General features: G+C 50.4%; 1 protein-coding gene, 1 long non-coding RNA gene and 1 pseudogene across 2 annotated transcripts; all 3 read left to right on the top strand.

Moving 5' to 3' along the window:
- Positions 1 to 377: 377 nt before the first annotated feature.
- On the top strand, positions 378 to 5,189 carry LOC129058291 (uncharacterized). The gene is made up of 2 exons (XM_054551008.2): positions 378 to 682; positions 3,144 to 5,189. The coding sequence occupies exon 2, from the start codon at positions 3,519 to 3,521 to the stop codon at positions 4,476 to 4,478; it is 960 nt and encodes a 319-aa protein (XP_054406983.2). The 5' UTR covers positions 378 to 682; positions 3,144 to 3,518; the 3' UTR covers positions 4,479 to 5,189.
- On the top strand, positions 990 to 2,590 carry LOC112132671 (serine/threonine-protein phosphatase 4 regulatory subunit 2-like; annotated as a pseudogene).
- A 641-nt stretch (positions 5,190 to 5,830) lies between the features above and the next one.
- LOC129058391 (uncharacterized) lies at positions 5,831 to 13,469 on the top strand. Its single transcript, XR_010139328.1, has 2 exons — positions 5,831 to 6,712; positions 6,760 to 13,469. It is a non-coding gene; the product is annotated as an uncharacterized LOC129058391 (long non-coding RNA).
- Positions 13,470 to 26,950: the final 13,481 nt, after the last annotated feature.

Genomic DNA, 26,950 nt, shown 5'->3' with positions numbered 1-26,950 from the left:
TGCAGTGTAGGAGCAGTCACACAGGAGAATTTCCTCACATCAAAGTTCAAAACTACAGCCAAGGCAACAGAGCAAGACCCTGCCTCAAAAACAAAACAAAGTTCCAAAATGAAATGGCATATTTTTCAGGGATGTACACATCACGGTGAAAGAAACTTACTATGAAGGAAAGTGTGGGAATAATAAAGACTAAAGCAGGAAGTGATTCCCTCCATAGGAGAAGGGAAGGGACTGGGACTCAGGCAGGGCCTTCAGGGAGCATCCAAAGTTATGTCTCTTCAGTTTCTACTCCCTAAACCTGGTGGAGGTCCTGTGTGTCCAATGTGTCAATATTCTTAATACCTTACCCATACTGTACAAATGCTTTATTTCTATTCAATATTTGGAAGACAGTTATAAACAAGATGCATTAAATAGCAAGGTGGCAGATGAACATCAGGAAGGAACATCCATGAGCTTCCATCCACGGAACCTCACCATGGATACGCTTGTGATCAAGGGCCTGGTCTCCCCTCAAGACACGGTCACAGATCAGAGGCCACACCATCATAGCAGTGGAGCAGGACCAGGTGGGACAGGGTCCTTCTGTGACACCTGCTGCATCACCAGGCTGTGGGAACGGACTCAATTGCCAGAACTCACAGAATAGCAGTATCAGCACCAAAACCTCACAGGAAAAGTGGTAAGTTCTAAGTTTCTCCATTAATACTAACTCTGAGATTAATCTCTGTCATCCATCACTTCTCCAAGAAATAACTTTTTAGGGTGACGTGCCAGGCGCCATGTTGGAGGGCTGGTGGTAGCGGCTTGGGGGAGGTGCTCGCTCTGTCGGTCTCCCTCTCTCACACGTTTCCCTGGCTCCCTTCGTTCCCCCCCACCCCACTTGGCCTGCGAGCTGGAGTGTGTGGGAGGGAGTGGGAGGACGTGGGGGGGTAGGGGGAAGAGTTCCGGTCCCCAAGAGACCCGCGGAGGGAGGCGGAGGCTGTGAGGGACTCCAGGAAGCCATGGAGGTCAAGAGGCTCCAGGAGGCGCTGGAAGACTTTGAGAAGAGGGGGAAAAAGAAAGTTTGTCCTGTCCTGGATCGGTTTCTTTGTCATGTAGCCAAGACTGGAGAAACAGATTCAGTGGTCCCAATTTAAAGGCTATTTTATTTTCAAACTGGAGAAAGTGATGGACGATTTCAGAACTTCAGCTCCTGAGCCAAGAGGTCCTCCCAACCCTAATGTGGAATATATTCCCTTTGATGAAACAAAGGAAAGAATACTGAAAATTGTCACTGGATTTAACGGTATCCCTTTTACTATTCAGCGACTATGTAAATTGTTAACAGATCCAAGGAGAAACTATACAGGAACAGACAAATTTCTCAGAGGAGTAGAAAAGAACGTGATGGTTGTTAGCTGTGTTTATCCTTCTTCAGAAAAAAACAATCCGAATAGTATAAATCGAATGAATGGTGTTATGTTTCCTGGAAATGCATCAAGCTATACTGAGAGGTCTAATATAAATGGGCCTGGGACACCCAGGCCACTTAATCGACCAAAGGTTTCTTTGTCAGCCCCCATGACAACAAATGGGTCGCCTGAGAGCACAGACAGCAAAGAGGCACATTTGCAGCAAAATGAAGAGAAAAATCACAGTGACTCTTCAACATCTGAATCAGAAGTCTCCTCAGTGAGCCCTTTGAAAAATAAACATCCAGATGAAGATGCTGTGGAAACTGAGGGGCATGAGGTAAAAAGACTCAGGTTTGACAAAAAAGACGAAGTCAGAGAAACAGCCAGTCAATGGACTTGCAGCGAAGTTTCCTCAGTTATGGTAGAAGAAACAGAAGCATCATCTTCATCTCAGGATAAAGATAAAGAAAGTCGTTGTACCGGGCAGCGCGTACGGAAGAGGATGAAGAAGAGGATGAAGAGGAAGAAGAAGGTATTGAGAGACCATCCGTAAAAGGGAGGAGTAAGGAGATCCTCAAATTCTTGCATTCATTGTTTTCATGAAAGAATTGTACATCACGGAACTCCTTGTAATGCCGACGCTGGGCTTCTCTCCCACCTGTATGTAGCTGCCGCTGAATTTCAGGGGATGTGATTTGAACTATAGAACATCCGAATTCATGAAACTTAACTGTGGAGGAATTTTGAAAATAAAATTTAAGTACAACATTTGCTTATTTTTAGAGTCTTTTATGACATCAAGAGAAATGATCCCAGAAAGAAAAAATCAAGAAAAAGAATCTGATGATGCCTCAACTGTGAATGAAGAGACTTCTGAGGAAAATAATCAGATGGAGGAATCTGATGTGTCTCAAGCTCGGAAAGATTTACTACATTCTGAAGGTAATGAAAACGAAGGCCCTGAAAGTAGTGGTTCTTCTGACTGCTGTGAAACAGAAGAATTAGCAGGATCCAATTCCAGTGAAACTGGAGAGATTCTTTCAGAATCATCCATGGAAAATGATGACGAACCCGCAGAAGTCACCGATGAACCAATGGAACAAGATTATTTAGAAACATTTAGATGCAGTATTTTACATACAGTTCTGGTTTTAACACCGTATAAAACTTTTATGTAAAAAAGTAGACCTTCAGTTTTACAAGAAAAGCAGGTTGTAAAATAAAGTACTTTATGAATAATTCCTGAAAGAGTTGTACATGTAAGAACTGTGAATATCAGCTCCTCTGGGTCCTGCTTACCTTACTGCTGATTTTTCTTTCTTTCTTTCTTTTTTTGTTCTGGGCAAATCAGTGGTTTGTGTATAGATTCTTTTTTTTTAATTTAGGATTGAAGTTTTTAAACTGGAAAGTAATTATAATTTTGAACAGTTTTTTGAGATTATCACATTTAATTTATACATATGCAAGAAGCTTTTTGTCTTGTGTCTTTCTGATAGCTCTAGCAGTTTTCATATTTTGGTCATAGTTTCAGCATTTTAACATGTGAATAATGGGGTTTCATGCTGGTTTCCAGATTTTATTGTTCGGCTACATACAATGGAACTTTAAGTTATATATATATACATTATTCTAAGGGGGGAAATGTTATATTTTTCTGTTTCAATAAGAGATGAATACAGTGGATACTTTTTCTATTGGTAATGATTAGTTCACCTCATTCAGAAGACATTTTCTTTCTCTTCTAAGTAACTGAAATAAAATCTGGCCTTTGTGAAACCCTGGAAATACCACGACTCTCAACTAGAAACACCAATACCAGCTCCTCCGCGAGTTTCCAGCTCCACAACCAAAGACATCAGAGGCGGCATTGGCTCCTCACATAGATTCCAGCTCCAGGACCCTCATATTTGAACCGCAGGACCATCTCATCCCTGGATCTCCAGCTGCACCACACTCAAATTAGAACAACATCAGCTCCTCCCCAGGTCTCCAGGTGCACAGCCCTCTAACGGGAACGTCAGCTCCTCCCCGGGTCTCCAGCTACACGGCCCTAAAACTAGGACATCAGCTCCCGCCTGGGTCACCAGCTGCACCACGCTCAAACTGGAACATCAGATCCCCATGGGTCTCCAGATGCAGGGCCCTCAAACTGGAACATCAGCTCCCCACCAGATCTCCAGCTGCACGGCCCTCAAACTGGAACATCAGCTCCCCGCTGGGTCTCCAGCTGCACGGCCTGCAAACTGGAACATGAGCTCCCCACCGGGTCTCCAGCTGCATGGCCCTCAAACTGGAACATCAGCTCCCCACCAAATCTCCAGCTGCACGGCCCTCAAACTGGAATATCAGCTCCACCCCGGGCTCCAGGTGCACAGCCCTCAAACTGCAACTTCAGCTCCCAGCCAGGTATCCAGCTGCATGGCCCTCAAACTGCAACATCAGTTCCACCCCGGGTCTCCAGCTTCACAGCCCTCAAACTGGAACATCAGCTCCCCGCCCAGGTCTCCAGCTCCACGGCCCTCAACCTGCGACATCAGCTCCCAACCAGGTCTCCAGATGCATGGCCCTCAAACTGAAACATCGGCTCCCCACCGGGTCTCCAGCTGGATGGCCTTAAACTGGAACATCAGCTCCCAGGCCCTCAAACAGGAACATCAGCTCCCCACAGGGTCTCCAGCGGCACGGCCCTCAAATTGCAACATCAGCTCCCCACCAGGTCTCCAGCTGCATGGCCCTCAAACTGGAACATCAGCTGCCTGCCGGGTATCGAGCTGCACGGCCCTCAAATTCAGACATGACCTCCTTCCCCAGGTCTCCAGCTGCATGGCCCTCAAACCAGAACATCAGCTCCCCGCCAGGTCTCCAGCTGCATGGCCCTCAAACTGGAACATCAGCTCCCCGCCAGATCTCCAGCTGCATGGCTCTCAAACAGTAACATCAGCTCCCCACAGGGTCTCCAGCTGCACGGCCCTCAAACTGGAACATCAGCTCCCCACCGGGTATCCAACTGCATGGCCCTCAAACGGGAACATCAGCTCCCCACCAGGTATCCAGCTGCATGGCACTCGAATTCGGACATGACCTCCTTCCCCGGGTCTCCAGCTGCACGGCCCTCAAACTGGAACATCGGCTCCCCGCCGGGTATCCAGCTGCACGGCCCTCAAACTGGAACATCAGCTCCCCACCAGATCTCCAGCTGCACGGCTCTCAAACAAGAACATCAGCTCCCCACAGGGTATCCAGCTGCACAGCCCTCAAACTGCAACATCAGTTCCCCCCTGGGTCTCCAGCTGCACCGCCTCAACCTGGAACATCAGCTCCTCCCCGGGTCTCCAGCTCCATGGCCGTCAACCTGCAACACCATCTCCCCACTGGGTCCCCAGATGCACGGCCTTCAAACTGGAACATCAACTCCCCACCGGGTATCCAGCTGCACAGGCCTCAAACTGGAACATTGGCTCCCTGCCAGGTCTCCAGGTGCACAGCCCTCAAACTGGAACATCAGCTCCCCGCCAGGTCACCAGCTGCATAGCCCTCAAACTGGAACATCAGCTCCCCACTGGGTCTCCAGCTGCATGGCCCTCAAATTGCAACATCGGCTCCCAGCAGAGTCTCCAGCTGCACGGCCATCAAACTGGAACATCAGCTCCCCCGTGAGTCTCCAGCTGCACAGACCTCAAACTTGAACATCAGCTCCCCGCCAGACCATCAACTGCACGGCCCTCAAACTGGAACATTAGCTCCACCCCTGGGTCTCCAGCAGCATGGCCCTATAACTGGAACATCAGCTTCCCCCCGGGTGTCCAGCTGCACAGCCCTCAAATGGGAACATCAGCTCTCTGCCGGGTCTCCAGCTGCACGGCCCTCAAACTAGAACATCAGCTCCCCGCTGGGTTCAAACTGTTCCAGTTTGAGGGCCATGCAGCTGGAGACCCGGTGGGGACCTGATGTTCCAGTCTGAGGGCCGTGAAGCTGCATACCCGGTGGGGAGCTGAAGTTCCAGTTTGAGGGCCGTGCAGCTGGATACCCGGTGGGGAGCTGAAGTTCCAGTTTGAGGGCCGTGAAGCTGGAGACCCGGTGGGGAGCTGATGTTCCAGTTTGAGGGCCGTGCAGCTGGAGACTTGGGGGTAGCCGATGGTGCAGTTTGAGGGCCATGCAGCTGGAGACCCGGGTGGGAACAGATGTTCCAGTTTGGGAGCCATGCAGCTGGAGGCACTGCGGGGAGCAGATGTTCCAGTTTCATGTCCCTCCCTGGGTCTCCAGGTGCACGGCCATCAAACTGGAAAATCAGCTCCCCAGCACACAAACCGGAACATCAGCTCCCCGCCAGATCTCCAGCTGCACAGCCCTCAACATCATCTCCTCCTCGAGTCCTGAACTTCACGACCCTCAAACTAAAACATCAGATCCTCCCCGAGTCTTCAGCTGCATGATCCTCAATCTAGAACATCAGCTCCTCACGGGGTCTGCAGCTGCAAGAACCTAAAACTAGAACATTACCTCCTCTCTAGGTCTGAAGCTGGAAGATCCACTAACTAGAACATCAGCTCCTGTCCTGGTCCCCAGCTCCATGTCCGTCAATCAAGATTATCATCTCCCCCTGAGTCTCCATCTGAAAGACCCTCAAGGCCAACAACATCAGCTCCTCCCCGAGTCCTCAACTACATGAACCTCTAACTACAACACCAGCTCCTCCCCGAGTCTTCAGCTGCACGACCCTCCATCTACAATATCAGCTCCTCTCCGGGTCTGCAGCTGGAAGATCCACTACCTAGAACATCCGCTCCTGTCCGGCTCTCCAGCTCCATGACCCTCAATCAAGAATATCAGCTCCTCCCTGAGTCTCTAGGTGAAAGACTCTCCACGTGAACAACATCAACTCCTCCCTGAGTCCTCAACTGCACGACCCTCAAACTACAACATCAGTAACTCCTCGAGTCTTAAGCTGCATGACCCTCAATCTAGAAGATCACCTCCTTTTTGGGTCTGCAGCTGCAAGAACCAAACAGTAGAACATCAGCTCCACCGTGGGTCTGCAGCTGGAAGATCCACTGACTAGAACATCAGCTCCTGTCTGGGTCTCCAGCTCCATGACCCTCAATCAAGATTATCAGCTCCTCCCTGAGTCTCCAGCTGAAAGGCCCTCAACGCCAACAACATCAGCTCCTCCCTGAGTCCTCAACTGCACAACCCTCAAAATACAACATCAGCTCCTCCCCAAGTCTTCAGCTGCATGACCCTCAATCTAGAACATCAGCTCCTCTGCGGGTGGGCAGCTGAAAGAACCTAACAGTAGAACATCAGATCCTCCTTAGGTCCGCAGCTGGAAGATCCACTGACTAGAACATCAGCTCCTCCTTAGGTCCGCAGCTGGAAGATCCACTGACTAGAATATCAGCTCCTGTCCGGGTCTCCAGCTCCATGAACTTCAATCAAGATTATCAGCTCCTCTCTGAGTCTCCAGCTGAAAGACCCTCAACGCCAACAACATCAGCTCCTCCCTGAGTCCTCAACTGTACGACACTCAAATTACAACATCAGCTCCTCCTTGTCTTCAGCTGCACGACCATCAATCAAAAACATCAGCTCCTCTCTGGGTCTGCAGCTGCAAGAACCTAAAACTAGACCATCAGCTCCTCTCTGGGTCTGCAGCTGGAAGATCCACTAACTAGAACATCAGCTCCTGTCCAGGTCTGCAGCTCCATGTCGGTCAATCAAGATTATCATCTCCCCGAGTCTCCATCTGAAAGACCCTCAACGTCAACAACATCAGCTCCTCCCCGAGTCCTCAACTGCACGAACCTCTAACTACAACACCAGCTCCTCCCTGAGTCTTCAGCTGCACGACCCTCAATCTAGAACATCAGCTCCTCTCCGGGTATGCAGCTGCAAGAACCTAACAGTAGGACACCAGCTCCTCCCCAAGTCTTCAGCTGCATAACCCTCAATCTACAATATCAGCTCCTCTCCGGGTCTGCAGCTGGAAGATCCACTACCTAGAACATCAGCTCCTGTCCGGCTCTCCAGCTCCATGACCCTCAATCAAGAATATCAGCTCCTCCTTGAGTCTCTAGGTGAAAGACTCTCAACGCGAACAACATCAACTCCTCCCCGAGTCCTCAACTGCACGACCCTCAAACTACAACATCAGTAACTCCTCGAGTCTTAAGCTGCATGACCCTCAATCTAGAAGATCACCTCCTCTTCGGGTCTGCAGCTGCAAGAACCAAACAGTAGAACATCAGCTCCACTGTGGGTCTGCAGCTGGAAGATCCACTGACTAGAACATCAGCTCCTGTCCGGCTCTCCAGCTCCATGACCCTCACTCAAGATTATCAGCTCCTCCCTGAGTCTCCAGCTGAAAGACCCTCAACACCAACAACATCAGCTCCTCCCTGAGTCCTCAACTGCACGACCCTCAAAATACAACATCAGCTCCTCCCCAAGTCTTCAGCTGCATGACCCTCAATCTAGAACATCAGCTCCTCTGCGGGTGGGCAGCTGAAAGAACCTAACAGCAGAACATCAGATCCTCCTTAGGTCCGCAGCTGGAAGATCCACTGACTAGAACATCAGCTCCTGTCCGGGTCTCCAGCTCCATGAACTTCAATCAAGATTATCAGCTCCTCTCTGGGTCTCCAGCTGAAAGACCCTCAACGCCAACAACATCAGCTCCTCCCCGAGTCCTCAACTGTATGACACTCAAACTACAAAATCAGCTCCTCCTTGTCTTCAGCTGCACGACCATCAATCAAGAACATCAGCTCCTCTCTGGGTCTGCAGCTGCAAGAACCTAAAACTAGACCATCAGCTCCTCTCTGGGTCTGCAGCTGGAAGATCCACTAACTAGAACATCAGCTCCTGTCCAGGTCTGCAGCTCCATGTCGGTCAATCAAGATTATCATCTCCCCCTGAGTCTCCATCTGAAAGACCCTCTATGTCAACAACATCAGCTCCTCCCTGAGTCCTCAACTGCATGAACCTCTAACTACAACACCAGCTCCTCCCCGAGACTTCAGCTGCACGACCCTCAATCTACAATATCAGCTCCTCTCCAGGTCTGCAGTTGGAAGATCCACTACCTAGAACATCAGCTCCTCTCCGGCTCTCCAGCTCCGTGACCCTCAATCAAGAATATCGCTCCTCCCTGAGTCTCCAGCTGAAAGACCCTCAACGCGAACAACATCAGCTCCTCCCCGAGTCCTCAGCTGCAGGACCCTCAAACTACAACATCAGCTCCTCCCTGAGTCCCCAGCTGAAAGACCCTCAACGCGAACAACATCAGCTCCTCCTCGAGTCCTCAACTGCAGGACTCTCAAACTACAACATCAGCTCCTCCCTGAGTCTTCAGCTGCATGACCCTCAATCTAGAACATCAGCTCCTCTCCGGGTATGCAGCTGTAAGAACCTAACAGTAGAACATCAGATCCTCCCTGGGTCTGCAATTGGAAGATCCACTGACTAGAACATCAGCTCCTGTCCGGGTCTCCAGCTCCATGACCCTCAATGAATATTATCAGCTCCTCCCTGACTCTCCAGCTGAAAAACCCTCAACGTGAAGAATATCACTTCCTCCCTGAATCCACAACAGCATGAACATCTAACTACAACATCAGCTCCTCCCCGAGTATTCATCTGCAAGACCCTCAATCTAGAACATCAGCTCCTTTCCGGGTCTGCAGCTGCAAGAACCTAATAGAACAACATCAGCTCCTCCCTCGGTGAGCAGCTGGAAGATCCACCAACTAGAAGATCAGCTCCTGTCCGGGTCTCCAGCTCCATGACCCTCAATCAAGATTATCAGCTCCTCCCTGAGTCTCCTGTTGACAGACCCTCTAAGGGAACAACATCAGCTCCTCCCCGAGTCATCAAATGCACGAATCACTAAATACAACTTCAGTTCCTCCCTGAGTCCACAACTGCACGAACCTCTAACTACAAGATCAGCTCCTCCCCGAATCTTCAGCTGCATGACCCTCAATCTAGAACATTAGCTCCTCTCTGGGTCTTTAGTTGAAAGAACCTAACAGTAGAACATCAGCTCCTCCTTAGGTCTGCAGCTGGAAGATCCACTGACCAGAAGGTCAGCTCCTGTCTGGGTCTCCAACTCAATGACCCTCAATCAAGATTATTAACTCCTCCCTGAGTCTCAAGCTGAAAAACCCTCAACGCGATCAACATCAGCTCCTCCTCGAGTCCTCAACTGCATGAACCTCTAACAACAACATCAGCTCCTCCCCAAGTTTTCAGCAGCATCACCCTCAATCTAGAACATCAGCTCCTCTGCGGGTGGGCAGCTGAAAAAACCTAACAGTAGAACATCAGATCCTCCTTAGGTCCGCAGCTGGAAGATCCACTGACTAGAACATCAGCTCCTGTCCAAGTCTCCAGCTACATGACCCTCAATCAAGATTATCAGCTCCTCCTTGAGTCTCCAGCTAAAAGACCCTCAACGAGAACAACATCAGCTCCTCCACGAGTCCTCAACTGCACGAACCTCTAACCACAATATCAGCTCCTCCCCGAGTCTTCAGCTGCATGACCCTCAATCTAGAACATCAGCTCCTCTCTGGGTCTGCAGCTGCAAGAACCTAACAGTAGAACATCAGCTCCTCCCTGGCTCTGCAGCTGGAAGATCCACTGACTAGAACATCAGCTCCTGTCCGGGTTTCCAGCTCCATGACCCTCAATCAAGATTATCAGCTCCTCCCTGAGTCTCCTGCTGACAGACCCTCTAAGGGAACAAAATCAGCTCCTCCCCGAGTCCTCAAATGCACGAATCACTAACTACAACATCAGGTCCTCTCCGAGTCCACAACTGCACGAACCTCTAACTACAAGATCAGCTCCTCCCCGAATCTTCAGCTGCATGACCCTCAATCTAGAACATTAGCTCCTCTCCAGGTCTTCAGTTGAAAGAATCTAACAGTAGAACATCAGCTCCTCCTTGGGTCTGCAGCTGGAAGATCCACTGACAAGAAGGTCAGCGCCTGTCCGGGTCTCCATCTTGATGACCCTCAATCAAGATTATCAGCTCCTCCTTGAGTCTCCAGCTGAAAGACCCTCAACGAGAACAACATCAGCTCCTCCGCGAGTCCTCAACTGCACGAACCTCTAACCACAACATCAGCTCCTCCCTGAGTCTTCAGCTGCATGACCCTCAATCTAGAACATCAGCTCCTCTGCAGGTGGGCAGCTGAAAGAACCTAACAGTAGAATATCAGCTCCTCCTTAGCTCTGCAGCTGGAAGATCCACTGACTAGAACATCAGCTCCTGTCCGGGTCTCCAGCTCCATGACCTTCAATCAAGATTACCAGCTCCTCCCTGAGTCTCCAGCTGAAACATCCACAAGGCGAACCACATCAGCTCCTCCCTGAGTCCTCAACTGCATGAACCTCTGACTACAACATCTGCTCCTCCTGGAGTCTTCAGCTGCATGACCCTCAATCTAGAACATCAGCTCCTCTCCAGGTCTGCAGCTGTAAGAACCTAACACTAGAACATCAGCTCCTCCCTGGGTCTGCAGCTGGAAGATCCACTGACTAGAACATCAGCTCCTGTCCGGGTTTCCAGCTCCATGACCCTAAATCAAGCTTATCAGCTCCTCCCTGAGTCTCCAGCTGAAAGACCCTCTATGCGAACAACATCAACTCCTCCACGAGTCCTCAACAGCACAAAACTCTAACTAGAACATCAGCCCCTCCCCGAGCCTTCAGCTGCATGACCCTCAATCTAGAACATCAGCTCCTCTCCGAGTCTGCAACTGCAAGAACCTAACAGTAGAACCTCAGCTCCTCCTGGGGTCTGCAGCTGGAAGATCCACTGACTAGAATATCAGCTCCTGTCTGGCTCTCCAGCTCCATGACACTCAATCAAGATCATCAGCTCCTCCCTGAGTCTCCAGCTGAAAGACCATCAACTCGAGCAACATCAACTCCTCCCAGAGTCCTCAACTGCAGGAACCTCTAACTACAACATCAGCTCCTCCACGAGTCTTCAGCTGCATGAACCTCAATCTAGAACATTAGCTCCTCTCCGGGTCTGCAGCTGCAAGAACCTAACAGTAGAACATCAGCTCCTCCCTGGGTCTGCAGCTGGAAGATCCACTGACTAGAACATCAGCTCCTGTCCGGGTCTCCAGCTCCAGACCCTCAATCAACTTTATCAGCTCCTCCCTGAGTCTCCAACTGAAAGACCCTCAACGGGAACAACATCAGCTCCTCCCAAAGTCCTTAACTGCATGAACATCTAAATACAACATCAGTTCCTCCCTGAATCTTCAGCTGCATGACCCTCAATCTACAACATCACCTCCTCTCCGGGTCTGCAGCTGCAAGAACCTAACAGTAGAACATCAGCTCCTCCCTGGGTCTGCAGCTGGAAGATCCACTGACTAGAACATCAGCTCCTGTCCAGGTCTCCAGCTCCATGACCCTCAATCAAGATTATCAGCTCCTCCTTGAGTCTCCAGCTGAAAGACCCTCAACGCGAACTACATGAGCTCCTCCCGAGTCCTCAACTGCTGGACTCTCAAAGTACAACATCAGCTCCTCCCCGAGTCTTCAGCTGCATGACCCTCAATGTAGATCCTCAGCTCCTCTCCAGGTCTGCGGCTGCAAAAACCTAACAGTAGAACATCAGCTCCTCCCTGGCTCTGCAGCTGGAAGATCCAGTAACTAGAACATCAGCTCCTGTACGCTTCTACAGCTCCATCACTCTCAATCAAGATTATCAGCTCCTCCCTGAGTCTAAGAGCTGAAAGACCCTCAACGCGAACATTAGCTCCTCCCTGAGTCCTCAACTGCATGACCCTCAAACTACAACATCAGCTCCTCTGAGTCTTCAGCTACATGACTCTCAATCTAGAACATCCTCTCCTCTCCGGGTCTGCAGCTGCAAGAACCTAACAGTAGAACATCAGCTCCTCCCTGGGTCTGCAGCTGGAAGATCCACTAACTAGAACATCATCTCCTGTCCAGGTCTCCAGCTCCATGACCCTCAATCAATATTATCAGCTCCTCCCTGAGTCTCCACCTGAAAGACCCTCAACGCGAACATCAGCTCCTTCCCAAGTCTTCAGCTGCACGACTCTGAATGTAGAACATCAGCTCCCTTCCAGGTCTGCAGCAGCACGACCCTCAAATTAGAACATCAGCTCCTCTCCAGCTCTGCAGCTGCAAGACCCTCAAACTAGAACATCAGCTCCTTTCTGGGTCTGCAGCTGCAAGACTCTAAAACTAGAACATCACCTTCTCTCCAGGTCTCCAGTTCTGTGACCCTAAATGTAGAACATCAGCTCCTCCCTGAGTGTCCAAGTGAAAGACCCTCAAAGCGAACAACATCAGCTCCTCCTCAAGTCTTCAGCTGCAAGACCCTCAATCTAGAACATCAGCTCCTCTCCAGGTCTGCAGCTGCATGACCCTCAAACAAGAACATCAGCTCCTCTCCAGGTATGCAGCTGCAAAACCTTCAATCTAGTACATCAGTTCCTCTCCAGGTCTGCAGCTGCTCGACCCTCAAACTAGAACATCAGCTCCTCTCCAGGTCTGCAGTTGCAAGACCCTCAAACTAGAACATAAGCTCCTCTCCAGCTCTCCAGCTGCACGACCCTCAATCTAGAACATCAGCTCCTCCTCAAGTCTTCAGGTGCAAGACCCTCAATCTAGAACATCAGCTCCTCTCCGGGTCTGCAGCTGCAGGGCCCTCAAGGTAGAACATCAGCTCCTCCCCGAGCTAGAACACCTCTCCCACCTGGATCTCCAGCTCCACGACTCTCACAGAACAGCCACACTGGCTCCTTCATTGTCTTCAGCTCCACAACCTAAGACATCAGTGGGAGCACCGGCTCCTTCCTGGACGTCCACCTCAATGACTCTCATAGACTTAAAAGCAGCACCTGCTCCTCCCCAAGGCTCCATCTCCACCACCCTCAGATTTGAACAGCGGTAGCACCAGCTCCTCTCCAGGTCTTCAGCCCCACGACCCTCCCTGAACAATCCCTTCTCATGAAATTCAGCAGTCAAGAAATCTGCAGCGGAAGTAAATGAATAAATGTTTTGTTTTCAAATCCATATCTCTTTTATGTTCAGGAGTTAACTTTTCTACTTTCCATTAGCCTTGCAATCTACTTATGTCCAATGTGAAACAGAAACACACCATTTGAAATCACGTTTTAAATCTTAGTAATATTTTTAAATAAAATAATCACACAGCTGTAGTCACGATCTTATTTCTCTCTGCCTTTGCAGAAATCTTATGAAAATTCCAACTATGAATTTGCTTTGTTGAGATTCCCAGAATACACATTCATCCCAACTCTTACTCCCCTCCTTAAAATCTTTTCACATATTCCCATCACCTGAGCATAAATGCCAGCTCCCATCCACAGCCTGAAGTGCCCAGCATGGCCCTGCCCTCTGCCCTGGTCTATGGTCTCCCCTCTTAAATGCCAGCACCATCCATAGCCCACAGTGCCCAGCACAGCCCTGCCCTCTGCCCTGCCCTCAGCTCTGGCCTAAGGTCTCTCCCCTGTGCCGTTCCCTTCCTGCCGGACAGGCCTCTGTCTGTTCCTCAAAACACACAGGCTCAGGCCTGACTCCAGGCCTTTGCCCTGCTGTGCCCTCTGCCTGGGGTGCCTTTCCCAGGCTCTGCATCCTCCTGTCAACCCGCTGAGCTCCAGCCTGCTGGTCGCCCCTCAGGTGGATGAACACACGGTGTCCTCTCGCCCCGCCAGCTTTTGCACAGCCTCTTCTCTGTGACAGACACACACCTTCTCTATCGGGGTTTGCTCTCTGAATACCATTCATCCTTGGAGTCTCCACTGAAATATCGCTCCCTGCCCACACCCCTCACTTGGACTTCACCTTGGTTAGGTTGCCAACCCCCGTCTCCTGACTCCGGGAAGCTAGATGCTCTCCTAGCACTCGGAACTCGCCCATCGCCACATTTTGCACAGCCGTGGTTACTGTGTTAGCTTGGTGCACAAGTCATCGCGGTTTTTGCCATTACTATTAATGAACTGCAGCATCGGCTCCTCCCCGTTTCTTTTTTTTTTTTTTTTTGCCATTACTTTTAATGACTGCTGCACCAACCTATTAGAATCATTTATAGTTATTATCCATCATCTGCCCTCCCCTCTAGAAAGGAAGCGTCATGAGAATAGAGGCCAAATCTACTCAAATCTCTCCACCTTCCCAGCACATGGTTTGTCAATAATCATTTACCAACTGACTGATAGAGAAATGCCTTCTCTGTTGCTGGCATGAGGCACATGACACGCCCCTTTGAAAGTCAATTCCATAGACAGTTAGCATTTGCTCTTCACTCCTGCACCCGTGGCGTGGCTGCGCTTAGGCTGATCTAGTCTGACCTTGACTCCAGGCTTAGGATGGGAACCATGTCTGCTCCACACGCCTCTCATCATGCAGCCAGAGCCGCCATTCCCTGGGGCATGCACATCTCATGGGGAAAATCAAGAGCCTCAGAGGGTAGGCCTGGCAGTGCCCACACATTCCAGGCTTCTGCTTGTGCCATGTCTGTGAAAACCTCGTTGGCAGAAGAAAGTCACCCAACCACGAGCATCACCTATGGGATGGATAAGTCCATCCACCCTCCCTCGGGTCCTGGCAAGGTTGTGGCTATGTCATACTCTTACGGCGGGAGTGAAAAATTGAGGCCCAACATTAAATCACCCACGCAAGAAATGTCAGCCTCTGTCCCCACGCTGGAATCATTCTTCACCAGCGGGTTTGCCTGAATTCCCTTTGCAATGGTGTCTGCAGGTTTAGGCCAGTGCTGTTCCCCGTGGAGGACAGAGAAGCCTCCATGGGCCTCCGTCTGTTGGGAAAAACAAGATATTAGGTTGGTGCAAAACCACCGCAAGCCCCAGGGGGCCCTTGCACCATGAGACAGGAGAGGGGCAGAGAACTGTGGGAACTCAGGAAAGCTTGCATCCCCAGCCCCTCCCGTGCATCCCCAGCCCCTCCCCTGTGACCCCAGCACCAGCCCTCTCTCCTGCTTGCCCCATCTCTGCTTTCTTTTTTTCATGTTCTTTCGTTTTTTTTGAGACAGGGTCTGGCTCTGTCACCCTGGCTGGAGTGCAATGGCACGATCTCGGCTTACTGCAACCTTCACCACCTGGGCTGAAGCAATTCTCCCTCCTCAGCCTCCCCAGTGGCTGGGACTATAGGTGCATGCCACCATACCCAGCTAATTTTTTTTTTTTTTTTGGTAGAGACAGGATTTGCCATGTTGCCCAGGCTGGTCTCATATTTCTGAGCTCAAGTAATCCTCCCACCTCAGCCTTCCAAAGTGCTGGGATTACAGGCGTGAGCCACCGAGTCCAACCTACTTTATTTTTCTCTACAGTACTTGGAACCTTCTAATGTACTAAGGACACGTGTATTTTCTTTCTTTTTTGTCTTCGCTAAAACAGGAGCTTAATGTGGACAGGTATTTTTGTTGATCTCATTTATCACCCTATCCCCAGTGCCTGGAACAGGGTCTGGCACATGAATGGTGTGTTCTAAATAAATATTTTTAATAGATAAATAAATGAAATATCCTACAAGAGAAAGCTAGTATCTGGAACTCACCCATCAACAGAACCTAACAGCCAAAGACCTTTAGCCTGTCTCCGCCTCTGAACACACCCAACCCCGGAGGAGCCAGCAGAGGAAAAACAGGAACAAAGGTGGGGAAGTGAGCGGGTGGTGCCCACCAAGTAAGGAACCCTGAGGCTTAGGCCGAACCTGAGCTGGAGAAGGGACTAATCTAGGAACTGGGTGTGAGATTAAAGTTTAGATTTGTCTGGCCTGGATTTTGTAACAGCTAAACAAGACTTATTCTTTTTTTTTTTTTTTTTGAGATGGAGTCTCACTGACCCCCAGGCTGGAGTGCAGTGGCGCTATCTCAGCTCACTGCAACCTCTGCCTTCCAGGTTGAAGTGATTCTCATGCCTCAGCCTCCCAAGTAGCTGGGATTACAGGCACACACCACCATTCCCGGTTAATTTTGTATTTTTAGTAGAGATAGGGTTTCACCATGTTGGCCTCCTGGCTCATGCCTCTAATCCCAGCACTTTGGGAGGCTGAGGTGGGCGGATCACGATGTCAGGACTTTGAGACCATCCTGGCAAACACGGTGAAACCCTGTCTCTACTAAAAATACAAAAAATTAGCTGGGCATGGTGGCAGGTGTCTGTCGTCCCAGCTACTCTGGAGGCTGAGGCAGAAGAATCACTTGAACTCCAGATGCAGAGGTTGCAGTGAGCCAAGATCAATGCCACTGCACCCCAGCCTGGGTGACAGAGTGAGCCTCCATCTCAAAAACAAACAAACAAAAAACCTTCAAACAAATGTAAGAATTATTATTTTTTAAAGTACAGCTTTAAAAATGCCCCTTACAAATACATCAGTGTTATATTAAGGCAAACCCGCTTCAGAAGCACAAAGTTAATTTCTTATAATTCCAAGAAATATGTGAATGTTAAAAAAAATCCAAACACCCAAAAAGGGATCAAACTCAAGATACTTTGTAACATTTTATTGCAAAAAGAAGGGCAGAGAACAGCCTTCTTCTTCATACCTGTTCACCGCAGTAATTTTTAGCAGCTCTCCTGTGCAAAGAAGTCTAATCAATGAATCAGCATACCGGCCACAAATACCATCTCAGTGCGGTTTCACCTAGAATACAAGCACTCACAACCACAAATTTAACTGAAGTGACAAACCAGGCCATTTTGTAGCTTCAGGTTTTCTACCAGTAATATATTAATTTCTTGAAATAGCCTAATAATTTAGTTCTACTATCAAAACAGAAGCCAATCTGGGAGAACATTATAGAAGTCAAACTAATTTGAATCATATTAGTATAGGAATTCATATTAGTATAGGCCAATAATTCATATTAGCAGAGGGGGGAGGATCGCTTGAGGCTAGGAGTTTGAGACCAGCCTGGGCAAGACAGTGAGACTCCATCTCTAATTTTTTTTTTAAATAAAGAAATTCAGAGAGGAGAAGGAAGCGGATTGATATGTGTCTATCCAAGGACAAATTTTGTGTGCCTGTACAGACAACACAACTATGAACCTTCCTTCATGCAGCTCATAATCTAGCAGCAAGAGGAAACTATGAAAACATGAGCCCCCACGGCGAGGAAAAAGGCACACATCAGAGAAAAGAAAAATGCTGCGATGATCCAATGGCAGGAGCAGCGCACATCCACTTTCTTTGTTTTTTTGAGACGGGGTTTCGCTCTGTCTCCCAGGCTGGAGTGCAGTGGCTTGATCTCAGCTCAATGCAGCCTCAATCTCTCAGGCTCAAGTGATCTTCCCATCTCAGCCTCCCAAGTAGCTGGGACTACAGGCGTGCACCACCACACTTGTTTAGTTTCTGTAGCAACAGGGTCTCACAATGTTGCCAAGGCTGGCATCCTGAAGGGTGGGTGCGGCTTCATCCTACAGAGATGAAAGGCAGAAGAAGCTCAGAGCCCAAAGCAAAGGGGTGGAGGACAAGGGCATCTTCAGAACAGAGTGGCTCGGCTGAGACATCCAGTAGGATGCCACCAGACAGAGGTGTGGTGCAAAAACACAGGGCCACAGGGTGAATGCTCACATGTGAGGAGCAAGCCACCACAGAACATGACAGAAACACGGTGTACTAAATCAGGCTTCAAATCACAGCCCTGCAACTTCGGAGCTACCACAGGTAACCCAGAAAGGGAGCACGGACAGCACCGCCCACTGCCTGAGGCTATGAGATAGACCAGAAACCTGTGCATACTAACAACCTGCCTTATCCCAGAAGGAATTCAGGAAACACAAAGACACTCACAGTACAGCAAAATAAAGTAAATGTGAATCATGATGGCTGAGGAGAAAGTGAAGAGTCTAAGACTATGTCATAGAGTTTACCTCTACTCTAAACTCTCATTACTGGTGAGCCACCAATCTGACTTTAAGTTTTCTAGCAGCTAAATTGAAGAGGAAAATGTAATCAGGTAAAGGTTTATAAGATGCAAACAAAACAGAACAGCCACCACAGTTGCTGAGAACACGCACAGCTCCAGCTCCAGGAGAACCAGGGTGGCCATCTCCTGGGGCTGCCCCACAGCAGGCGTGTGAGCCCCAAAGCCAGCATCTCTCAGGGTGAACGGTGACTATGGGCTTCATGGGGCCACATGCCTCCAGCACAAGCTGAGGAAATCTCCCAGGGCAATTCAAGGAACAGGGTCTCACAATGTTGCCCAGGCTGGTCTCAAACTCCTGGGCTCAAGCAATCCCCCTGCCTCGGCCTCCCAAAGTGTTGGGAGGTCAGATGTGAGCCACTGCATCTGGCCCTGCACGCACTTTATAGAGGAGGGCTTTGCATCCTGAAGGGCAGGTGGGGCTTCATCCTGCAGAGATGAAAGGCAGAGGAAGCTCACAGCCCAAGGTAAAGTGGGGCGCCTAAGAAAAGTGACTCCATTGGGACCACGGTGAGAGGGTCCCGATACACAGCTTGGGTTAAGCCAGACACTGATTTCAAAGTATCTCAGGAATGGTGGACTCGTCACCTGTCAGGCAATTCTGTCTCTCAAGCAGGCTCCTGGTAGATATTTAGTAGCAGTTGAAATCAAGATTATGTTCTGACTGACACTTGCTGATGGTTAAAGAGCTATATATGCTTTGAGGACCAGCTGAACTGGGGCAGGACTAACGCCCTCTGGTGAAAATACGGGAACCCAAACACACAAGTCAGAGCGGGAGGTGTCTCCCCCATCCCCAAACAATAACGCTGACCTTGGATTTGGGTTAAGTGCCTAGCCCAGCGTGTGAGCGTTCAGTAAGTGGAAACCATCATCACCGTCGTCAGGTAATGGAAAACCATCAAAGCTTTGAGCTGGCTTGTTAGCCAACAACAGTAGTAGTGTATCAGCTACTACTAATATTCACAGCTGACAATTACTGAGCACTTGCTCTGTGCCAGGAATCACGGGAAACACCTCACATGCATTTCCTCAATACTCCCTCCCAGTAATGGCGAGGACACAAAACTGGTAGAGCCAGGACTGGAATCCAGGCGGGCCCCAAAGCACTCCAGTGGAGCCTGCCAAGGTGGGCAGGCTATCATGCTAATGAGGTCCAGTATTTGACCACCACTCCTAGTTCAGCAAGTTTAACAGAAAACCTAAAACTAAACCTAAAATCTAAAAATTTCAGCAAATGCATAAAAAGCAGGCTGTTAAAATCAATCATAAACCTTGCATCGCTCACTGGAAACCCACTCAAAATAAACATCTCTGAGACATGGCCTCTGAGGAGGGCACTCCGTGTGGCTCGTATCACCCTGGTGACAAACCACTTGCACCTGGGTGGTCATCTGACCATATTTAACAGATGATGCACGGAGCCATTTGCATCCACTGTGGTCAACATTTAGGAAGTTTTAAGCTAAGATTTGCCAAATTGTAGCCTACTGGATTCCGGGTTCTCTTGACATCTCTCTCTAGTAGCCGTGTCTTGCACTTCCCGATCATAAATGAACTGAGATTCAAATAAAAAAAGGAGGATTTAAGAATAATGAAGAGAGAAAAATCAAGAAAGCACAATCACTAGTGTAGAGGTAACAGAATTTCTGAATTCCCTGAAAACAATCTATATAAATGCATGTGAAATAATACACCAGCATCTGTGGCCCACACGTCACATATTAGGAACTGATGTCATAATATAAGGTAAACATGTTACTCTGAAAACACAAATCCTCACAAATCATTAGGCAGTAAGGCTGAATCCAGCACCCCCCACCCACAGTGCAGTGAGATAGTGTCTAGCAGCCATAGTGCTCCCCGCACCACAGTTCAGTCTCTGGCAACATCAGATACTTCCCACTAATAATGAGGAGCCTTTCAATATTTTCACAACATCTCAAAACTGACCCCTTTTCTAGCTTAAATGGCACGGATCTGGAAAGGCAAACTATACACAGCATCAGAAAAGATGACTGCCCCTGAGGGATTACAGAAAAAGCAGCAGTCAGGTGTTCAATGAAGTAAAATGTATCCAATGACAGCTCAGGGGAGGGGGATCAGTTGAGCTGAAACTGGCAAGAACGTAACTCCAGGGAGCTCACAACACGCCAGGACCCGGATTTCCCGCTGCCTGAACGCCAAGTATTCGCACACTGGTAAGAACACCTCCCCATAACTCCCCTGCCAGCGCCTCCAACACCCCCAGTCCTTTCCCCAGGAACCCAGTCCCAGTTTCTGCAGTTCCTGTAACAGCCACGTTCCCACACAAGTGCTGCCTGAGCTCCCCAACCCCTCCAACAATCACCCCTCAGTGCCCTCGAAGGTCCATTCAGAGAAGTCACCAAGATGCAGTCACCGAGGAAATTCAAGGACGTCCAACTTACCAAAAGGCTTTCGGCTGTACAGAGCTAACCTTCCTATTCCCCTCCTAAACCTACAACCTAGTTTTCATTTCTCAAGAAGCCTTTCCCTGTGCTCACGCACGCAGTTGTTAGCTGGCTCGGTGAGGCACTCCAAGCAGTAACAGCGGTAGCCACAAAATAAACCAGAAGCATCTCCTCCATGAACCAGTAATAATAATTTGTCCTAATGATTCCTTTGTCTTTGGAAAATCAACTTCAGAAAGAAAGTTATCCACTGTGAGCAGGGCAGACTAGCGGCTTCTTGGTCCCGAGGCCCAGGTCCCACTGGCCCACTCACCGTGGAGACAGCTTGCTGAAGCTCGGTGTCTGATATCACTCCACTCCTGTCTTTATCAACCCTACAACATCAAGAAGACCAAATAAGCTGGCGATCGAAACTTCAGGAAAAGCAAAACAAACGTCTCCTGTCAACCCTGCACCGACTCTGGAAGGCTCCCTCCTGGAACCTCCGCCTCTCCCATCCCGCTGAGGAGTACAGGGGAATCAAGGAAGTGCCCCAGGAGCCGACGTCCAAGTGTGGTCTTCCCCTAAGAGGACAATCATCTTTCTCTCTTCTCACACCTCAATCCTTCCCTTCCTTCCCTCCTGGACTGTCTGAATTCGCATTTGCACCAGTTTCCCTTTCTCACAAACAAGAAAATATTCCCTCAGATAACTAAGCCATTCCCTGGCCATGAGTTACTACAGTTTTGGTCATTCATTCAGTGGAAAAGCGATCAGGGACAGAAGGCGCCGCCATAAAGGTCACCTGGCCCGACCAGACGCCAGGTCGCTGCTTGTTCCTTGGCTGCTGACATTTTAACAGCCGTCCGGGCATTCTGTTTCCGCTTTCCCCAAACAAGCACCCTGGAGACCCTCCCCCTGACGGAGCCTAGCCCAGAAGCCGGTGGCGCGACCTCGGGTCTGCAGTGGCGCACTCTGCACCTTGGGAAGGGCCCGACACAGGACAGGGACCCGGCAGGAGGCAGAGGCGGCCACAGGAGACCGGGCAGGGGACGGGGGAGACCGCGAGGGGCCCGGCAGGGGATGGGGGCGGCCGCGTCCGTCGGGGCAGGGGTCAGGGGCCGCCGCGGGGGTCGGGGCAGGGGTCGGGGGAGGCCGTGGGGGTCGGGGCAGGGGTCGGGGGCGGCCGCGGGGATCGGGGCAGGGGATGGGGGCGGCCGCGGGGGTCGGGGCAGTGAACGGGGTGGGGGGGGCCCTCTGGGGACCCGGCAGGTGATGGGAGAGGCCGCGGGGCAACCAGCAGAGGATGGGGGAGGCCGCGGGGCAACCGGCAGCGAACGGGGGCGGCCGCGTGGGTCGGGGCAGGGGTCGGGGGCGGCTGCGGCGGAGGCGGGAGGTGCCTGGGCGGTGCCAGCCCGCCCCTCTGGAAGACGTTCCACAGGAAGCTCTGGTCGGGCAGCGCCCCGCCCGCAGCAGGCCCCGGGCCGCCCAGGGCCGGGGCGGTAGCAATGGGCGGCCAAAGGCCAAGGCGCGCGGCTGGCCCGAGGCGCCTGCGGCGACTGGAGATCTCTCAGGGCGACTGCGCTTCCTCCTCTGCGGGGGGCAGGGCCTGGCGTCGCCGCCACTTCCGGGGGCGCAGGAAATGCGCGTTGCCCCGGATCCTCCAGCGCAGGCCACCTGCGTGCGGGCGGGAAGGCGCTTGGAGAAAATGTCCTGCGCCGCCACCCGGGGCAGGCAGTGATGGAGCAGGGATTTAGTTTGCCTTTTAGTTCTTGTATAAAAAGAAGTTTTGACGTGAATATGATTCACGCTAACAGTCGGAAACTCCGGGCGGGGCGCGGTAGCTCACACCTGTGATCCCTGCGCTTTGGGAGGCGGAGGCAGGCGGAGCTCTTGAGCCCAGCAGTTCGGACCAGCCTGGGCAGGGTGGCTAGACCCCATCCCTACAAAAATTACAAAAAGTAGTCGGGCGTGGTGGCGGCCTCCTGTGGTCCCATCTACTCTGTGGGCTGAGGCGGGAGGATCGCCTGAGCCTGGGAGCTCGAGGCTGCAGGGAGCCCAGATCATTGCAACTCCAGCCCGGTGGACAGCCAGACTCTGCAAAAAAAAAAAAAAAAAAGCAGGCCAGGTGCGGTGGCCCACGCCTGTAATCCCAGCACTTTGGGAGGCCGAGGCCGGTGGATCACCTGAAGTCGGGAGTTCGAGACCAACCTGGCCAATATGGAGAAACCCTATATCTACTAAAAATACAAAATTAGGCGGGTGTGGTGGCGCACACCTGTAATCCCAGCTACTTAAGAGGCTGAGGCAGGAGAATTGCTTGAACCCGGGAGGCGGAGGTTGCAATGAGCCGAGATCAGGCCGTTGCACTCCAGACCTGGGAAACAGCAAAACTCCATCTCAAAAAAAAAAAAAAAAAAAAAGGCAAAACACAATTCGGGTGGGAAGGGCCGTGTGCAGCGTTCTCCGTTGTCTGTTCTGCCCCGAAAAGCTTCCCTCCTTTAGGTTTAACCTGCGCCCCCACGCTCTGCATCAGCGCCGCCCGCGACCCCGTGCAGTTGGAAACACTGGGCGCCTCCCTGCGGGTCCCCTTCCCACCCCAGTAGTGGTGCAGCCCTGCCTCCCCCGAGACAGCACTGCCTTGGTGCTGGACACAGTTCTACCGTGGAGCCTGGAGTGCCTGTAGCACTATCCCCAGAATTGGGAAGTGCCCAGCTTTGGGCCACTGTGATCCCTGGGTCTTTCCTGTGCGCGTAGTCTCCTGCCGCCTTCCACCCAGTCCTGTGTCCTGTACCCCAGTTCAGGATACTACAGTTATTATTTCATGGGGTTATTCCAGCTTTCCAGGTTCTTCAGTGCCTCATTCCATGAATGCTAACTTTTTTCATCCTCATAGTTCCTAGGGTTGTCTCTGAATTTTCACCCAGTTGCCTACCAAGATGTCTGTGTCTACTGCAGGGGATGATGCTGGTCTGAATATCTTACAGCTCACCTTTTTGGTGCCTTTGATCTGTGTTAGGAATTATCCACATCTTCTCTCTGGGAAATATTCTACTTTTTATATTGACCCAATTATTTTACTTCTTCGGTTTGTCCTTTCTCCTGACACATAGGGGTTCACTTTGAAACCTTGAAACCCACATTTACAAAAACATTTTCAATATGAAAGATTGTTCCATGACTCATTACTGGAGTACCATAAACATTTACATTTCCAGACCACCCACTGCCCAGTGGTTTTCTTGGTCTCAGTATTCATGAAAATGGTCTGAAGGTTTGTTTTGGGTTCCTAAGTAGTAGACACACACACAACACTGCCTGTCAGTTATTTCTTGGAAACTAAATCAGCCCTTCTGTTGCCAACTTATCATGCTTCAGGGGTGCCTGTGCTAATTTTTAATTCTTTGTCCTAACACTTAAATGTTTGCTCAAATGCCCACATTAATACTTCCTCTTAGTTTACAAAAGGATTTACTTTCTTAATGGTTGGGATGAAGCTGCCTGAGGTTGCCACCTGTTATTTTTCCTCATTTATTGGACTATGTCATCCCATTACATGTCTGCCATGGAGGTTTTCAAGCTGTGGTCCCTGGACACGTTAGAAATGCAAATTCTCAGGCCGAACCAGGACTGAATAGGAAGATCTGGGGTAGGGTCCCTCCAGGACTGAATCGGAAGATCTGGGTTAGGGTCCCCCCAGGACTGAATTGGAAGATCTGGGGTGGGGTCCCCCAGAACTGAATCAGAAGATCATGGGTGGGGTCCCCCAGGACTGAATCAGAAGATTGGGGGTGGGGTCCCCCCAGGACTGAATCAGAAGATCGGGGTGGGGTCCCCCAGGACTGAATTGGAAGATGGGGTGGGTTCCCCCCAGGACTGAATCGGAAGATCTGGGGTGGGGTCCCCCTAGGACTGAATCGGAAGATCTGGTGTGGGGTCCCCCAGGACTGAATCGGAAGGTCTTGGGTGGGGTCCCCCCAGGACTGAATCGGAAGATCATGGGTGGGGTCCCCCAGGACTGAATCTGAAGATCTGGGGTAGGGTCCCCCAGGACTGAATCGGAAGATCATGGGTGGGGTCCCCCCGGACTGAATCGGAAGATCTGGGGTATGGTCCCCCCAGGACTGAATCAGAAGATCTGGGGTATGGTCCCCCCAGGACTGAATCGGAAGATCTGGGGTGGGGTCCCCCAGGACCGAATCGAAAGATCGGGGGTAGCGTCCCCCCAGGACTGAATCGAAAGATCTGGGGTAGCGTCCACCCAGGACTGAATCAAAAGATCTGGGGTGGGGTCCCCCAGGACTGAATCAGAAGATCTGGGGTAGGGTCCCTCCAGGACAAAATCAGAAGATCTGGGGTAGGGTACCCCAGGACTGAATCGGAAGATCTGGGGTAGGGTCCCCCCAGGACTGAATTGGAAGATCTGGGGTGGGGTCCCCCAGGACTGAAATGGAAGATCTGGGGTGGGGCCCCCCAGGACTGAATCGGAAGGTGTGGGGTGGGGTCCCCCCAGGACTGAAACGGAAGGTCTGGGGTGGGTTCCCCAAGGACTGAATCAGAAATCTGGAGTGGGGTCCCCCAGGACTGAATCGGAAGATCTAGGGTGGGGTTCCCCAGGACTGAATCAGAAGGTCTGGGGTAGGGTCCCTCCAGGTGATCCTGTTACACAGATTAGAGAACCACGGCATTGGGGGTGGCAATTTGACAATTCTTTTTTTTTTTTTCTGAGACAGAGTCTCACTCTTGTTGCCCAGGCTGGGGTGCAGTGGTGAACTGCATTAGAGACCACTTTCTAGGTGCTTGATGTGTCTACTGCTACTGGGGCAGAGCTAGGAAATGTGTCTATGGTGAAAGAACAACAAATGAGTTCACGCTTATATTTCTATTTCAAATTTAGTATATGGTTTTACACCTTTTTCTCAGAAAAATCTTGTTTTATTTTTTGAGATAGAGTTTTGTTCCTGTTGCCCAGGCTGGAGTGCCATGGCACAATCTCAGCTCACTACAATCTCCGCCTCCTGGTTCAAGCAATTCTCCTGCCTCAGCCTCCTGAATAGCTGGGATTACAGGCACCTGCCACCATGCCCAGCTAATTTTTGAATTTTAGTAGAGATAGGGTTTCACCATGTTGGCCAGGCTGGTCTCAAACTCCTGGCCTCAGGTGATCTGCCCGCCTTGGCCTCCCAAAGTGCTGGGATTACAGGCATGAGCCACTGTACCTGGCCAGGAAAATCTTAGTTTTAGCATTAACATAATTAGTTATTAGCTTTAACTCCCACCTCACATAATTTCAAAGAATTAATACCAATAAGACAAGTAACAATGAGATGATTGATAGAAATTTAGGATTTCAGTGGCTCTACTTGTCTTTAGACTGTGGCACACTAAATCTGCACACTTGAAGTGCTGTGTTTCAGCGATGCTGTGATGACACATGAAGTAATAGGCTGAGTGACTGTCACCAGCCTGATGTGCAGCTGGGCTGCAGAAACCCGTGATGCTGCCTAGCCCAGCCAGCCCCAGGTCACTCCTCAGACTTGAACTCGATTCTGACACCACCAGCACCCAGGTCTCCAGTATTTTATTATACTTAAAGTATAATAAAAAAATTAAAAACACACAGAGTCAATAATAGTTAATACAATCTTGAGGAAGAGCAAAGTCAGAGGACTCTCACTATTGGGTATTGTGCCTTCATTTAAAGTTACAGTAAATAACACAAGGTGGGACTCTTGAAAGAAACATGGACCAATGGAACAAATAGAGGCTCCAGAAACTTACACAGATAAGTTTGATTTATGCCAAAATTAGGAACTTCTGTTCTGCACTAGCATGGCTAAGATGAGAAAGGCAGAAATATCAAATCATGGCCTGTGGAGCAGCAGGAGCTGGGGTGCATGTGAGGGGGTCCTGCAGGTGGACACAGGGAACTCAGGGAGGCAGTGACCCAGCGATGCAGCCCATAGCACATGCCCAACAGAAATGTGTACGTAAATTCACCCAAGATGAGCATCTGAATGTTCACAGCAGGTGTATTCATCGCCCCAAACTGAAGACGGTCCAAATGCCCATTGACAACAGAATGGATGAATAAACCATGGTGTGTTCACAGGACAGAATCCAACAAGGCAGCAACAGTAAACAAGCTTCAGGTGCAGCCACAACAGGGTGAGGCT

The sequence above is a fragment of the Pongo abelii genome, chromosome 2 (genome assembly GCF_028885655.2).
Source record: "Pongo abelii isolate AG06213 chromosome 2, NHGRI_mPonAbe1-v2.0_pri, whole genome shotgun sequence".
NCBI classification, from domain to species: domain Eukaryota; kingdom Metazoa; phylum Chordata; class Mammalia; order Primates; family Hominidae; genus Pongo; species Pongo abelii.
Note: the sequence above shows the minus strand (reverse complement) of the source record. Positions and strands in the feature narration are given on the sequence as shown.